This window comes from Cupressus sempervirens, chromosome 3 (genome assembly GCF_028749045.1).
Source record: "Cupressus sempervirens isolate cs-2001-9-10 chromosome 3, ASM2874904v1, whole genome shotgun sequence".
Classification (NCBI taxonomy): Eukaryota; Viridiplantae; Streptophyta; class Pinopsida; order Cupressales; family Cupressaceae; genus Cupressus; species Cupressus sempervirens.
Window position 1 is genome coordinate 240,605,646 of NC_143120.1, and position 15,100 is coordinate 240,620,745.

Sequence of the window (15,100 nt, forward strand, 5' to 3'; positions counted from 1 at the left end):
GAGACCCAACGCTGATGCCAATTGAAAAATTGAAGAAATGTTGAGAGGGGTAGGGGGTGAATGAATATTAAAAATAATTAAAAGTAAATGCAATTGAATGAACACAAAGAAAACAAAGAAACAGGAATTTATCTCGTGGAAACCCTTTTGGGTAAAAACCATGGTATCACTAATCACTGCAAATGTGGGCTACAACCCAGTACATCCAAGGCTCCAACCTTCTCAACAAAAAGCAGATTTCAACCTGATCAGATTGAGGCAAATACCTCTAGAGGCCACAACCTTCGGCTAACTGATGAAGTAGTTGTATGGCAACCAATTTTTTTATCTTGTTTTATCATGAAGTGATAAAACAATGTAGACAAGAATACAGATGCAATAATTTCTTCCTTCCCCATTTCGTATCACTATCTTCTTGCTTCAAATGAAAATTTCACCCTTTGATTCACACACTACCTAAAGAATAGAAAAGCCTTTCTATGTTCCCAACTCCTTGCATGCATATCAAAACCGTTTTACTCTTCAACATGGAACCAGACAGACCTGCAATCCCAAATCTGGACATTGCCTGTACCCGCCGTGAACCTGGGCGTGAATTTGTGCCTGCACAAGCTTGGATCCAAACCCAGGCAGGAGGGTGCGAACTTGGTAATGTATAAAATATTGCAATGTATCACAATATAGTTTTCTTTTTAAAGTGTTTTTTTGATTTTTTTTGATGTTTGATGTTTTACTGATTTCTTTGTGGCAAGGAAGGACTCTTAGTCTTTACCTTGTCTTCTTTCTTGTTTTGTCACTTGCTTTTGTTTCTTCTCAGTCACCGTTTGGTGCTTCTGCTTTGGCCGGCTCTTCTGTTTGTATGCTCAGTCCCATAAACCATGTTGGTTTTTCGTGGACATTAATAATATTATCTTATGTTATCTATCTCGTGTACTTGGATCTCATGTATCTTATGTTCTTTCTATAAAGGCGATAAACACTTAATTCGAAAATAATGAGAACTTAAACATTGTCTCTTAGAGTGGTAAATGATTGATGATAACTTGATCACAAGTACACGTTTGAAATACAAAATCCATCTCTCTCTCTCTCTCTCTCTGTGGGAGTATTCTCTAATTTTGTTTCCTGGACGAGTGTGTACAAGACTAGTGTTTTTATAGATGCGAGGAAAACATGGGTAAAAAATCAAGGACAAGAAAGATATTGGTTAAAATGCGTTTTTCACATGTTTTTGGTCTAAATTCACATGTTCTCTTTCTAGAATGTCATGATGTCAATTTTTAATTTAATAAAATTTTAATTGAGTTTTACAAAAAATGTGTTTCTTTAAATAAGTTGTCGAGTCGTTGTCAAGCTCAAAACTTTGGGCTTGCCAAGTACTCTATGAGACCAAGTATGTAAACTATGCTTATAGACATATAACATATATATATATATATATAGAGAGAGAGAGAGAGAGAGAGAGAGAGAGAGAGAGAGAGAGAGAGAGAGAGAGAGAGACGTGTGTGATTTTTTATTGATTATTTGAGGATGAATTAGCCTATTAGCCATTTTGAGAGAGAGAGACATGTGTGATTTTTTATTGATTATTTGAGGATGAATTAGCCTCTTAGCCTTCTCAAAATGTGGACCGAGCCTACTTAACCTCCTTGATTCTATGTGTTTGATATAGCAGGTTTGCTTTCAGTCTGTGTTGCTGTGGCTGGATGACTTTTTCTTTTGTTTTAATGGCACTAGGGATGGTTTGTATAGTGGTGGCTATTGGAGCTAGTGTTGGCTTCTTTTACTTTAAGTAAACCCTTTTTTGCTATGTAACTCATTCATATGTGATGTGCATTGTTTTTCTTTTCATGAAGATAGGGAGTCTCCGCATCCTGCAGGCTGAATAGAGAGGCCAACTGGTCCTCTGGAGGCTCGGCCACACATCTGCACGTAATTCCAAACAGAAAAGCCATCCAACCACAGCACCACCATTGACACATCCACAAAAGAAAACTGGCTAAGCATCTAATTGAGGAAGCTAAGATAGCAGTGCAACTTATCCTTGAACAATCATTAAAAATCAAGAATTATTTCTCCAAAATCCCGAGGAGTTGAAAATATCTGGCATAGAGCCCAGATCCTGCACGAGTAGAGAGGACCAAACAACCACAACTACTGACCCACACGTTTTGCACAACAGAATCTTCAACTCAATCTAGATGTACAACAAGGATGAGAAAACAACTATCTAGGACTACAAAGTCACATGACTCATGCTGCTCCGTCATATCACACTATACCAGCCTGACAGCACTTGCCACCCAAGGCTTGGGCCAAATCACATCTTAACCAATTCTGGTATTTGGCAGAGCAGAGTATTTTGTTCTTGGATCTCTGGCCAATAATGTGAAGGATTGTCAAGCATCTCCAATCCATCCATGGATATCTTGAGATTGGTGTGAAAATCCACCATCTGGTTCTCTATATATATGTGTGTTATGCTTGTATTCTCTAATAAATCTAAACTTCTTCAGATCTTAGTTATCCACGGCTTGAGTTTCCAGTTCTGGATATGATTTTTACAAATTGCATGAACCCAAATTTCAAATTTGTCACTCTCTTTCTATGTCAACCTCTCTAATCCCCTTCTGAATGCATAACCATAGACCTCTGACCAATGCTTGCATCTCGCCTTGTTATTTGTGGCTTTCCCCAGTTTCCTAGATAGACACCAAACATAACTTGCCCCAGCGTCAACAGGATTCCCTTTCACAGTTCCCTCTGAGTTCAATTTAAATTTGCCTTTCTATTGACTCTGGGCATTGGTTCTGTATTAGGTTTACTGGTGATGTTATCTATTGAAACCTTCTGACCTCTCCATTTTTCTGGACCTCATTATCCAAGATTCTGAAATACAAGGTCTTTTTAGATCCAAGTTTGGCATTGGTTCAAATATGAAACACGTGTGTGCACCCACACATACATACTTTCCATAACCATATATAACATGGTTACTTTTCCTGCATGGCAAGGTAATCTTTATCTGCATATTTTGTTGAGGCATTGTTTACTTGTAAGAAACTCCTTCCCCTCAACTAAGTTAAAATGAATGAGGTTCTTATTTGTATTCTAACATATATAATCTAATCTTTTCTGTGTTTGACTCTTGTTTTTCTAGGTTTTGTGCTCTGTGTTATCTGTTCTGTAGATTATGGTACTTTTTTATGCTTCTGTTCTTATGTAGGAATACTTCTTAGCTATTTTATTTTGAAGATTATGATTTAATGAATTAATACATTTTTTTTGTTCATGTAGCTTAGATTATATTTGGCACTTTGTTTGATAGCTGTTTGTTTGGATGTACTTACTATTTTAATGTGACCTTTTTAAATATTTCTTTATTGCAGCTTGTTTTTGGCTCAGATGTGACAATTGCAGTGCAAGATCCATCTTATCCGGTAAATTCTTGGAACCTTTTGAAGAAATTGGGGTCTGCATCAGGCTTTTGTATGGCACACATTATTTAGAAAACTATCAAAATGAATATGAATCTTCAGCAGTTCCATTCTAGGGCAGACAAAATGTTTTGAAGTCAACTTAGATTTGTGGAATAGAGAAGTTTATAATGCACTTAAGATTTATATGTTCGGCTAGCAAAAAAATTGGTTTGCAGTATATTGTCTGTATTCACGGTCTGCATATAAATGTAAAACTTGTATCACCTCATTATGTTTCTCTATGTAGGAATATCTCAAATTATATTTCCATTTTCTCTAAAGATGTAGTTTAATGGTGTTAGTAGTACTTCCACATCCCTTTTTGGATGGACATATCTGCATGTTGTATTGTAGATAAAACCATACTAAGTAGCACCCATGTAATTTGGTTTTGGAAAATAGTAGCAATGAAATTGAGTGCAGAAACTTTCTTCCCACTTTTTATCATCAAGATCTGAAAATTGGTAAGGTGTGAGCATGTCGTGTTAGGTTTACAATTAATTGAATTAAACTAGCTAATGATAAAATACAGGTGGCAAGATAGCCAAAGCTACCTATTAAGTGGGGTACCTATGGAAAACTTGTGGTTTGTGGTTTAGTTTAGCCTATAATTGGCCATTGCAGGTTAAGTCGGTTAGAAGGTCCCAGTTGACAGAAGCAGAGGCTCTTTCCCTTCCAAAGTACAGTGGCATTTATGATTGTTCTTCTTTTGGTTCAGTTTGGTGCACTTGCTATTTATAGTAAGTTATTTATCTAACATTGTCTATATTTGGCTGTGCACCTGAGCTGGCTTCAGTTGCAGTGATGGCCCTTGGCACCTTTACTTGATAATGTATTTAGGGATTTACTAATTATAGTAAATCAAGGGTTGATGGAGATGGACACTTTCAATATTTAGCAAGGCATCCAGATTTGACATGGGAGCAGTGGTTAGTAAGTGATGAAGTCAAAATCATTAAATAATGGTTATTAATGGAGTTATGACATTTGATTATTATTAAAGTGTAATTTAATATTAATTAAATGTTTCAAGGAAATGTTATATTGACTTCATGTGACTTTATAATTGAAGGGGACTTAATATTATAAAGTGAGCATTTAAGAACTTCATTCTAAAAGGATATATAATGATTATAAAGTCAAATTATAAGGTGCATTAAATGAATTTATTATTATGTGGCTCATTAAATGTTTTCCCTAAGTCAACAGTCAAAGAAATAAAAGGAAATGGGTTTTTAAGCTATGTCAAGTGTATTGATGAAGATTCAGGATTGATTTCCTCATGAGAAATATATAAAGAAAAATACGCCAAGATCAATCTATTCCATGCGTCGGTGAGTATTGAGAGAAGACTGGAGAGAAACATCTTAGAGTTTCATGCCTGGAAGAATAGAATGCTTCAGATGATTTTGCAACTAGAGACAGTAAAAGATCCATCGATTCTTTCTGCTAGCTATGGCTTCATACAGAGGCCACGATTGTGCTAAATGGTAATGAAATTGTAGGTTCCTGTTTTAGTTTCTCATTCAGATTTGTTGCAGAGAAATAGAGACAGCAAAAGAGTCAAATTTAAGGCTCCATGTCAGTATTTTGGGTTTAACAAAACATTCCAGACATTGCAGCCAGATGAGCCTCCTAGGTTAGCTGCCCTGCCTCTTGGTCACACCGTAGGGTCTTTGGCATTGCAATAATTTCCCAGACTTACACGTCTAGATGTTTTCTTGCATTGAATGGAGATTGTGATCATATTTTGCAAAACTACAGAACTGTGTTTGCATTCGAGGTTTCATGAATTGATGTTAATTGCAGTACTTTATTTCTAATAATTTCGGTTTGTAAGTGCTTGGTCTTGGAGCACGTTCTGGAACTCTAAAATTATCACAGTTTCATATTTTAGTGTCTAAATGAAAGTCTAGTAAGTGTTTGACATTATGTCTATGTTACATCTTTGTCTGCAAAGTGTATTGTATAAAGTCTTTGCGTATTTTGTAATCAGTTTCAGACATATATATGTACTTTCCAGCATAATTATTATTGGAAGAGCATGTCGGATGTTGTGGCAAGGTTTCCTTTTAAGCACCATTCAGGAAATCATGTAATTGAATACCAAACCAAGCATTGGAAAATGAAAACCAGTGAACTGTGACTTAGCATGATGAATGTTTGATAAAATGTGCACTCTTTAAATTGAAAAATTAGGACAAATTTGAGATGGGTTCTTACAGTGGTATTTGAGCATGCATGCTAAGTGTTTGACAAAATGTCAAACATCCAAAATTGAAGATATAATCTGTTGTGGTTATTAGAATGGTTTCAGAATGATATCCAGTCATTCTGTTGGGGATGGAAATGCAAAGTTTATAGAATTTATACAAAAGACATTTGACTGATTAACACTCGTGCGGCTGTGTTAGTTATGGAAATGCTCAGGAGAGTAATTAAACAGGGAAATTGGGTAAGGTTGCACCACAGAATATAACGAGTGACATAAGGGATGCAAAAATGGTTTTATGAAACCACCTAGACAACACATGATGAAGGATAACATGACCAAGCAAAAGGGAATCCCTATAAAAATTTGGAAGAAGATAAAGAAAGAGAAGAAGAAACCAAGGCAAGAGTAAATTGCACTTCATATACCTCCTAGTTCATAAGATGAAGCATGAGTTTAGGTGGAGCTTAGTATGGCAATTATCTTTTGCTCCGTGGAGAAAAAAATGAAACAGGTAATAAAGACAAGTTGGAGCTTTTTAAACAAAAAGAAAAAAAATTGAAGAGAGGAATCAGCTCACAGTATTAAGGAAGAATAATGAATTGGTGTCGACATTGGCCAAAATTTTACAATATGGATGCTCTGGTGGGCTTAGTTTTTAAAATTCTATCAAAGATACTAAGTTTTTGGAATAAGAGCTTTTCATAAAGAATATATATGGTTGCTATGGAAAAGAAAAATAAGTAGATCAAAATTCAACAATGGACTACTAGATATATTCAATGTCCTAGATAATGAAATTATTGCATACTCTTAACCTATGAAGAGAATCAAGATTTTTAAGAGCCAAGGCAGAATTATAGTTTGAGAGTTAATGCCATGTTCGTATACAAGAAGATAGCACAAAATGGAAGATAAATATTCAAAACTAAAGGAAAAGAAGGAAGCCATAGAGAAAACATGTCACTTGTGTTAACTAGGACACAGGATTAAGAAATAGAAAAAGAGGAATATTAGGCAAGGGGGAGTAGTAAACAATATTTCATAGTGGGAGCATTAGATAATCTCCAATAGGTGGAGAAGTATACTCTTGTGCATTTGATGTGAGTATACAGCCAAATGTTTCTCATGCCCTATTCGTTATCAAATTTTGATAGATATCCTTTTGCCATTGAGTCAAAAGAGTACAGATGACATCACTGAATGTATTGTGGTGTCAGGTAATTAATTGATATCAAGAAAGAAATAATTTGTCTCAATGACCTTATCAATGAAGAATAGGGAATATCATATGATGAGTAAAAATTCATCAAAGCAAATTTTTGAATTATTGATGGTTAGCAAATGGTCATACCTTTGTAAAAGGTTGTCTACATTCAAAGGGATGTCTTCTTTCATGAAAAGGCATGAGGAGTATATAAAGTTAAATAGAAGTTGGAGAGAGGAATATTGAAATATAATAGTGTGAGTTGTGTATACAAAGATAAATATGTCAGAAATAAAAATTGGATTGATTTGAAGAAAAATAAAAGCATTTTAAAAAGGCAAACAAAAGGAATTGTTAGCAAAAGGTGATGTTTTGTTCAAGAGGTCGCCTCTATTCAATGATTTGTATTTCTTCCATGAAGAGGCATAAAGATATGAAGATATTGAAGCTGATAGTCAACTGTGAAAAGAATGTGAGTGTAGGATAATAAAGATTAAATTTATAAAGTCCATAATTGCAAGCACAAGGAAATTAATGAGGAATTAAGGTAGATTTTTTAGTGAAAGACATGACTCTTCGAATGGTTGTATCTGTATCAAAGAGTTGCATCCTTTCATAGAATCACTAAAGATTTTATAGAGTAAAAAGTTAATGAAGTATAAATATACATAGTTCTGATTTATATATTTGAGCAATATTCGATACTAATGAAGGGTTACGTCTCTTGGTGATGAGGTATGTTGGAGTAGTATAAAAGGAGAGGAGAGAGAGGAGTGTGTGAGTGAAAAGGTTCCAAGTTATCGTATCATATTGAATTATAGATGTTGTGGAGCATAAAGAAGATTACGAAGATTCAGATTTGATGACAAAAGGGGAAGTCCGTTGTGAAGTGGAAGGTATATATCATGAAGAGTGAAGCTTAAAGATCATTTTCTGATATTATTGTAAGGAATTAAGACCAATTTGTTAAAGACATGACCATTCCTGATGGTATTAAGGAGAGTAAGATTTTAAGAAGAAAGTGTAGTAAGTAACTAAGAGAATCTAACATATGTACAATTTGATGAGGAGCCATTAGTGAAGGCTTATTTGTTAAACATATGACCATTCATATGTGTGTACCTTTTACATTGTTACATCGTGTTGATTTGAGTTTTTCTCCACTACAACATGCATAATAAAATGCTTAACATTTCAAGGAGAAATGCCAAACACTTAATCGTCTCTTGATATAAGGCCATCTTTCATGCTAAGCTGGCAAAGGAAGATTATAAAATGACTTCAAGGTTCCTTCGTAATTGTTGACTTCACTCATTTTTAATGATGTGATATGCTGGTTATCACAAACTGACTTATGCTATACATTCAATGTATATCAACTCTTGCACTTCATAAGATTTTGCTTCACAATGTGCAACGAACATGCAACTTGATTTTTCAACTTTTCCACTTCAACTCCAACTTAAATATCTGTAACTACTCCTACTTCTAATTAGGAGCAATCATGGATGACTTGGACTCTACTAGGTGTAATGTTGCTATCAACTCTACCCACCTAGCAAGCTTCTAAGGAATACTCTAATGGTTTTCAAATCATTATCTCCATCCAATTCCATCAGATGGATGCAAACTAAAGATTCAACATCATTTGATGTTATGTGCATCCAATCATCGACTTACCACACAAGGCACCCTTACCATCAGTAAGAGGTTAGTGGCCCAAATTTTTTCGAGTCAAACAAGTAAACATCCACAACAATGTCCATTTAACTAAACTAATCGAACATGAAAATACTCCAAGTGAAAGATTGAGGAACCATGTAACACTACAAAACAATAACAAGTAATTCACCATGAAGAGCCAACAACAAACTATCCATTACTTTGAAAGCATCATAGCAACGATTTGATCAAGTGTCTTCCATAGCTAGCTTATTGTACTCTAGCTCTCCAATCCCACCTCTTAAACTACTTTCCTAAACTCATCTAATCCATTACAAACGATAGGGCCTTGGCCTTTTATAGTAGATCCATTACAATGAAAGGCCAAGATCAAATCAAGATCAAGGGTGGAGATTTCTTCCCACAAACCCTACTTAGGGTTGTCAAATTTACAACCAATTACATGAAGGCACCAATTCATGGGCGAATCAGAAAATTACAATGATTTTTTCAACCAATGAGAAAATAGGACACTTGGCATGTTGTGATTTATTGTGCTTGAAACTGAAATTTTCTCATTGGAGGAGGCAAACAATTGCCACCTCATTATCCTTATCTTGTGCTTGGAGCCTTGGCCTATAGAAGATGTCTGTTAAAATTGCAAAAGTATCTGTTGCTCGATTGTTAGAAAGCATCTCCTAACGTTCGAGATTTTCTCTATTCTTTGAAATTTCGTCATGTAATTGACTTGAATCACTTGCATCTTCATGAACTTGTGAACTTGATATTTTTTGATTCTCCTTGAATATGTGCTCATGTAGTTGGATCCTTTGTGCTTTCCTTAATTTCCTTTTGATTTCAATCTGAGTTTGTGCATTGATAGATTGAACATAAATCTTTCCTTCTCACTTGAGTCCTCAGGCTTGAGCCATCTTCTTGTAGTATCCACTTGATGTTTTGAGGCCTTGATCTTCACCTTGCCCTCTAGCTTCTCCTTCTAGCACCAATATTTGTTGATGTGATGACAGAGGGTATGTGCACCAAAAGTAATATGATTTTCCAAGAATGAATTTCAATTCAGCCCTCCTTGAATTCAACATGCAAAACAAACGAGAAAAGCATTAAGTTTGTGAAAAGAAACAAATCTGAAAATAAAATCACATCAATAATATACAAATTTCATCCCACTTTTAGTGTTAAAATTCATCTCTCATAACTCTCCAATTTGCCCATTCAATTTGTCTTGAAGTAATTCAGATTTCCTTTTTAAAATCATTGTAAGCTAAGCATTTCAATGGTGCTAATGCGTAGATTTTTTAAATTTAATTGCAAAATTAAAAGTGCCAACATTTTTTCTTTTTTTGAATTTCCGTCCATGGGTTGCAAGAATAATTCATGGTGGGCAGTTCTAGTGATTGTAGAGGATGAGAGTTGGCTGGTGGAAAATCCATAGCTTTGGGAATATCCATTGGGGAAGTTCCTTAGTGTCAAGAATTTCCACCGAACATTGTGTAGCCTATCTTTGTCTTAGAACTTTATAAATTTCATTATTGTCACCCAATTTTATCCTAACTCCACCTCCTCTGCCTCTAACACTTGCTTGAAATGCATTTTGTTAAAGAAAGTAAAAGGCAAAAAAGTGGTGGAAATCAGAGTCAAGAATTTCCATAGGGGAAAATCCATAGCCTTAAGAATTTCCACTGGATAGGGTTTTCTCAAAATTTTATCTTATTTCATCATTCCTTCGTGATTGCTTGTTCTACTCTTGCTCATGATGTCGCCCTCATGACATAAATCAATCTTTAAATGCCTTAGAGGATGGAAAAATTTGGGAGAATTGATGTGGTGGAAAATCATGAGCCTTAGGAATTTCCTCGAAAGGGAAAATCCTTAGTGTTGAGAATTTCCCCTGAATCCACTTTTTCCACTTAGACTTCACAAATTTTTTATGCCCCTAATGCCAATTCTTTCATTAATTTTTTGATTTTCCATGCCCTATCGTGGTCTTGCATCTCTTGAGTTGATGAGGAGGGGAAAATCCTAAGCATTAGGAATTTCCTCTCGGTGGAAAATCTTGAGCGTTGAGAATTTCTTCCTAGTCGAAAATCTTGAGTTTCGGGAATTTTTGCCCAGTGGAAAATCCTGAGCGTTAGGTTTTTCCCTTAGTGGAAGATCCTTAGAAAATTACCATTCTTCCCTCTCCTCATTATTTTAGTATTGGAATAATTAGCTTCCCATCGCAATAAGGATCTTTCAAAGCGCTTGCAGCTCATTTTGTTCAAAAAGGGAATCTTGAGATTTTGAGGAGAAATGAGAAGGGGAAAATCTCGAGCATCAGGAATTTTTCCCCGGTAGGAAATCCTTAGTCTCTTGAATTTTCCCCCATTGGAAAATCTTAAGCGTCAAGAGTTTCCCTCGAGTATGGTTTGTTCACAATCCTTTTCCTGTTTCTCAAACATGCAAGTCTTTCTCACCTAGATTAAAATTCTATCCCTCCACTTGGAGTTAGGCTAAGAAAACACCTCAGAAAGATGCCAAAACTCTCACGCAAACCCTAGACATAAATTACTTCCTAACAAGCCAAAATTACTCAAACTCAGTCATGACTTGGAGACTTGAAATTTTGCCAACTAAAATTATCTATGACAAAGACTCCTAACTGCCAAACTAAAAAGACGGGGTCCCCATTTGCAGTGGGACGGTGGTGTGAAAACCACACAACACATATTTATGAAGGTATTAAAGAGAGGAAGAATTTGAGAAGTCACTGTGGTAAATAAGGAAGAGAATCAATCATATTTACAATTTGATTAGGAGACATTAGTGAGACATTTTTAATAGGGGTTCATGCAAAGGGAAAGAAGAGTTTGGAGGAGATTTATAAATAATTCAGAAACAGATTGTGAAGTAAGTTTTGGGGCAGATCCAAAGGCAATACTAGAGCCACTTTATAGCAGATACAGAAGTGATGTTTTGGGGCAGATTACAAGGCAGTATAAGAGCAAATTCATAGCATAATTTACAAAGTACAATATCTAGTGATTTGGAGCTCAAGAAGTAATCGAGGGGTTGGTGCCTAATGAGTTGGTGATCATAAAGTGATCAAGGGGTTGGTGCTCAGAAATTGAACAAGGGGCTGGTGCTTATAGTGAGTCAGTGCTCATGCACTAGACAAGGGAGATGTTGCTTCTAGTAGATTGCTCAGAAATTGGACAAGGGGCTGGTGCTTATAGCGAGTCAGTGCTCATGCACTAGACAAGGGGGATGTTGCTTCTAGTATGTTGGTGCCTCTAGTGAGTAGGTGCTCACACACTAAACAAGGGGATGGTTCCTCTAGTAGGTTGGTGCCTATAAGTCTTCTCTAAAGAACAATTATACTAAATGATTAAGTTAGCAAGGTCTTCTCCCCATACGATTTTCATTTGAACATTGTGCTAATAATGTGTTCTTATGTGCATGATTTTTTAAATTTAGTAAATAATACTTTTATTGTTGATAAATCTTGTGTGCTGTTTAGAATATGCATAGGAACGAGGTTGCAACATGTGATGAAACTTCAATATTCGATCTACTCCCTATGCTGATGCAGCAAGCAATAATTTGCTTTGCAAAAGAAATGAATGACATTCTCTAGGTATTAAGTGTTTTAATAGTGAATTTTAGGGTTTAAATGGTGTCAAAGTCAATACAGATGCCTAAAAAGAAATCCAAAGAAATGAGTGTTTTGTGCCGCATGGGCATCCAGATTTGGCTAGGCTTAACTGGCCTGTAGAAGTGTGAACCTTGTTTGTTCACACACACAAATTAGACCTAGATACAATTAGCTTTGGCGTGGACCATGCAATGCAGTCAAATGATAATAATAGACCTTAAGTGGACAAATAGATGAGCTGGTGCAGTTATGATAATGCATTGGAAAACTCTGCCTCTGAGATCTACAGCAGATTATCCACCCAAAAACTTCCAATAAGTCAACCTTGCCAAAATAACATATATTGAAAGGCTTTCACTAAACAACTCCAAACTCACATGAAAGTGCTATAAACATTATTAAATAATTCAGCAGGTGGAAAATCATTAATGATAGTCAAGCAGCAGGTATTGAGTGGTTTATGGCCGCCAATCCTTTATAGTTCCATTGAAGTACATAATTAATAATCATAGATTCCACTAATACCTCTTATCAGAGCATCTGATTTGATTTCAGCATTGCATCTGACCTTCCTCGAATCAATCACATATATTCCATTCACATACATAATGTAGGACCTAATAATACAATGTTGTAATTAAGGATAGTTAGTTTGGGGTTAGTTGTTGGTGAGGGGATGTGTTGATTGGTCTACCTAACCAACCGACCTCTATTTAAGAACTCTGGAATATGAATGATGTACTTGTTGTTTTTGGTATTCAATAGAGTATATGGTTTTCCTCACATACATGTGTATGTATGATAATTGTATAAAATATTATGTTAATTCTTGTACACTTGAATGTATGTTATATTGTTTTGGTTAATATCCATTCTACATTTGGCGTCATTGGGTAAGTTCGATCTTGGAGGTCATATATTAGATAGATTGGAGTAATGGGTAGAGCATTCTTTCTGCAAATACAAGTAACAAACAATGATAGAGAAGAGGAGGAAGTCACAAGGGAGGATCAGGAAACACGAGATCTGGTGGTAGCCTGGAAAGTCTCTGTCAACCAGTATGTGCAAAGGGAAGGATGAGCGAAAGCAATTCCAGAGAGCACTGTACATGATGAACTTTTGATGCTACCAATGGTGTATGACCTTCTTGGACAAAGTCCTCAGTTGCTTGTAAGGAACTTGGTAGGTGTGGAGGAACAAAGAGCTGAAACACAGAGAGCGGAGAAGGCAACAAGTACTCCAACAATTCACCGAAAGAAGCACATGGGAGTTTCAAGAGAGAGAGAATCCAATGAAGACAAGTAGATGATAAAATAATTCAGAATTTATGCCCTTGCTTCCAAACAAGGACCCAAGGCGAATATGAGAAGAAGCTGAAGGGGAATTTGCCCTATGGAGACTCCTCCATAATAGGGAACAAGAAGAGAGACACCACCACTTAAGAGAACTTGTAAAGCAATCCGACGAGCCAAATCAACTTGAAGAGAATCTAATTGACAATAAAGGGCATTGTCAATTTGGCAATCTCAAAAGGACAGGGAAGGAAAGAAGGGTAGATAGATCTTGAGACTCCGACATGTAGGGAACATCGTTATATGTAAGAACAAAGCTCTAGTCATAGAGAGGAGGAACTGGGCGGAGGAGGATAATTTTTTCGGAACAAGCACCCAAGAAACCCTCCTAGCAAGAGGGAACATAGTCCCTGCAGAAGTGAAAATAGTCTTGACATGAGGGAACGCCAATCCTGACAAGAGCGAACATAGTCTCGACTGGAGGGAGTAGTCAAATGAGGAGTGGGAAAAGGAGTGCCATAGAAAACAAAAATTTCGAGGTTCATTGGAGAGATCACAAAAGACCGTGCAAGGCATTGTAAAACCTCCATAAGTATATGGAATGCGAATGGACAAAATGATATGAATGAATGGCTAAAGGCATTTCCTACAACTGTACGAGGAATGACTAATGATTGGTACACAAACTTGGAAGCTAGGAAGAAGGGCACATGGAGGGACCAACGAACTGCCTTTGAGGATGAATTTCGGCTTGTACGAGATGATGATGAGATTGTAACAAAGATCAACACAAGACAAGAAGAAAAAAATGAATTTATAAGAGCATATAGTAGGAGACTAAAGGAGTTGATTGGGAAATTGGATAACAAACCTGTAGGTGTGCTATAGAAAAGATGGTTTATTGAAGGGTTAACCCCATCCTTATGATGGAAAATGAAAATTGTCCCACCACCATCATTTGTTGAGGCATGTATGCACAAGATGGGTGTAGAGAGTGAAAGAAAGATTTTTAAATATAGAGGCACAAAAACGAAAGCGAGAGTTTCAAAGAAAGTGGGGTGAATCTAAAAGTGAAAACCATACAAGCATTGCGGGAAGATATGACGAGGAAGATGAAGGAAATAACAGGAAGCAAGGAGGAGAAAAGGGAAGGAAAAGAACTATGGCGTACAGATTGTGAAATGGATGGATGCACGAAGAACACTCGCCCTAGAAAGGCATTTTGCATGTCAGGTAATTGGGCATTCCATCAAGGATTGTCCATACAATTTGAAAGCATGTAATGCCCAAGTATTTTTTGCTCAAGGAGAACCATCCACACCTCCCTCTAATTCCCCACGCAACATAAACACATAAGCATCACCCAGAGGGTATCGAAACACCATAAGGGGTAGCAATAACAACAATAATAACAACACACCAAGGAGCCAAATTTAGTACGCTTCCAGAGGATGATCCGCGACACAATGTGGGAGATGTAATGAGTAGGGGCACTTTGCCTGTGATTGTTAGAGTGGAGGACACAGTGGGGGGATGCTTTGCAAATGGTGTGGACTCAAAATCATGAGTATGCCAGCTGCCCCAAATAGAAGAGTG

At 36.4% G+C, this 15,100-nt stretch overlaps 1 protein-coding gene across 1 annotated transcript in view; it reads left to right on the forward strand.

The window, feature by feature from the left end:
- AGD2 (Pyridoxal phosphate (PLP)-dependent transferases superfamily protein) overlaps positions 1-15,100 on the forward strand; it is a 214,031-nt gene that overhangs the window by 114,331 nt on the left and 84,600 nt on the right. Inside the window, exon 7 of the mRNA XM_089819237.1 lies at positions 3,390-3,440. Coding sequence (XP_089675363.1) covers positions 3,390-3,440 — 51 coding nt within the window. The remainder of the gene's footprint in view (positions 1-3,389; positions 3,441-15,100) is intronic.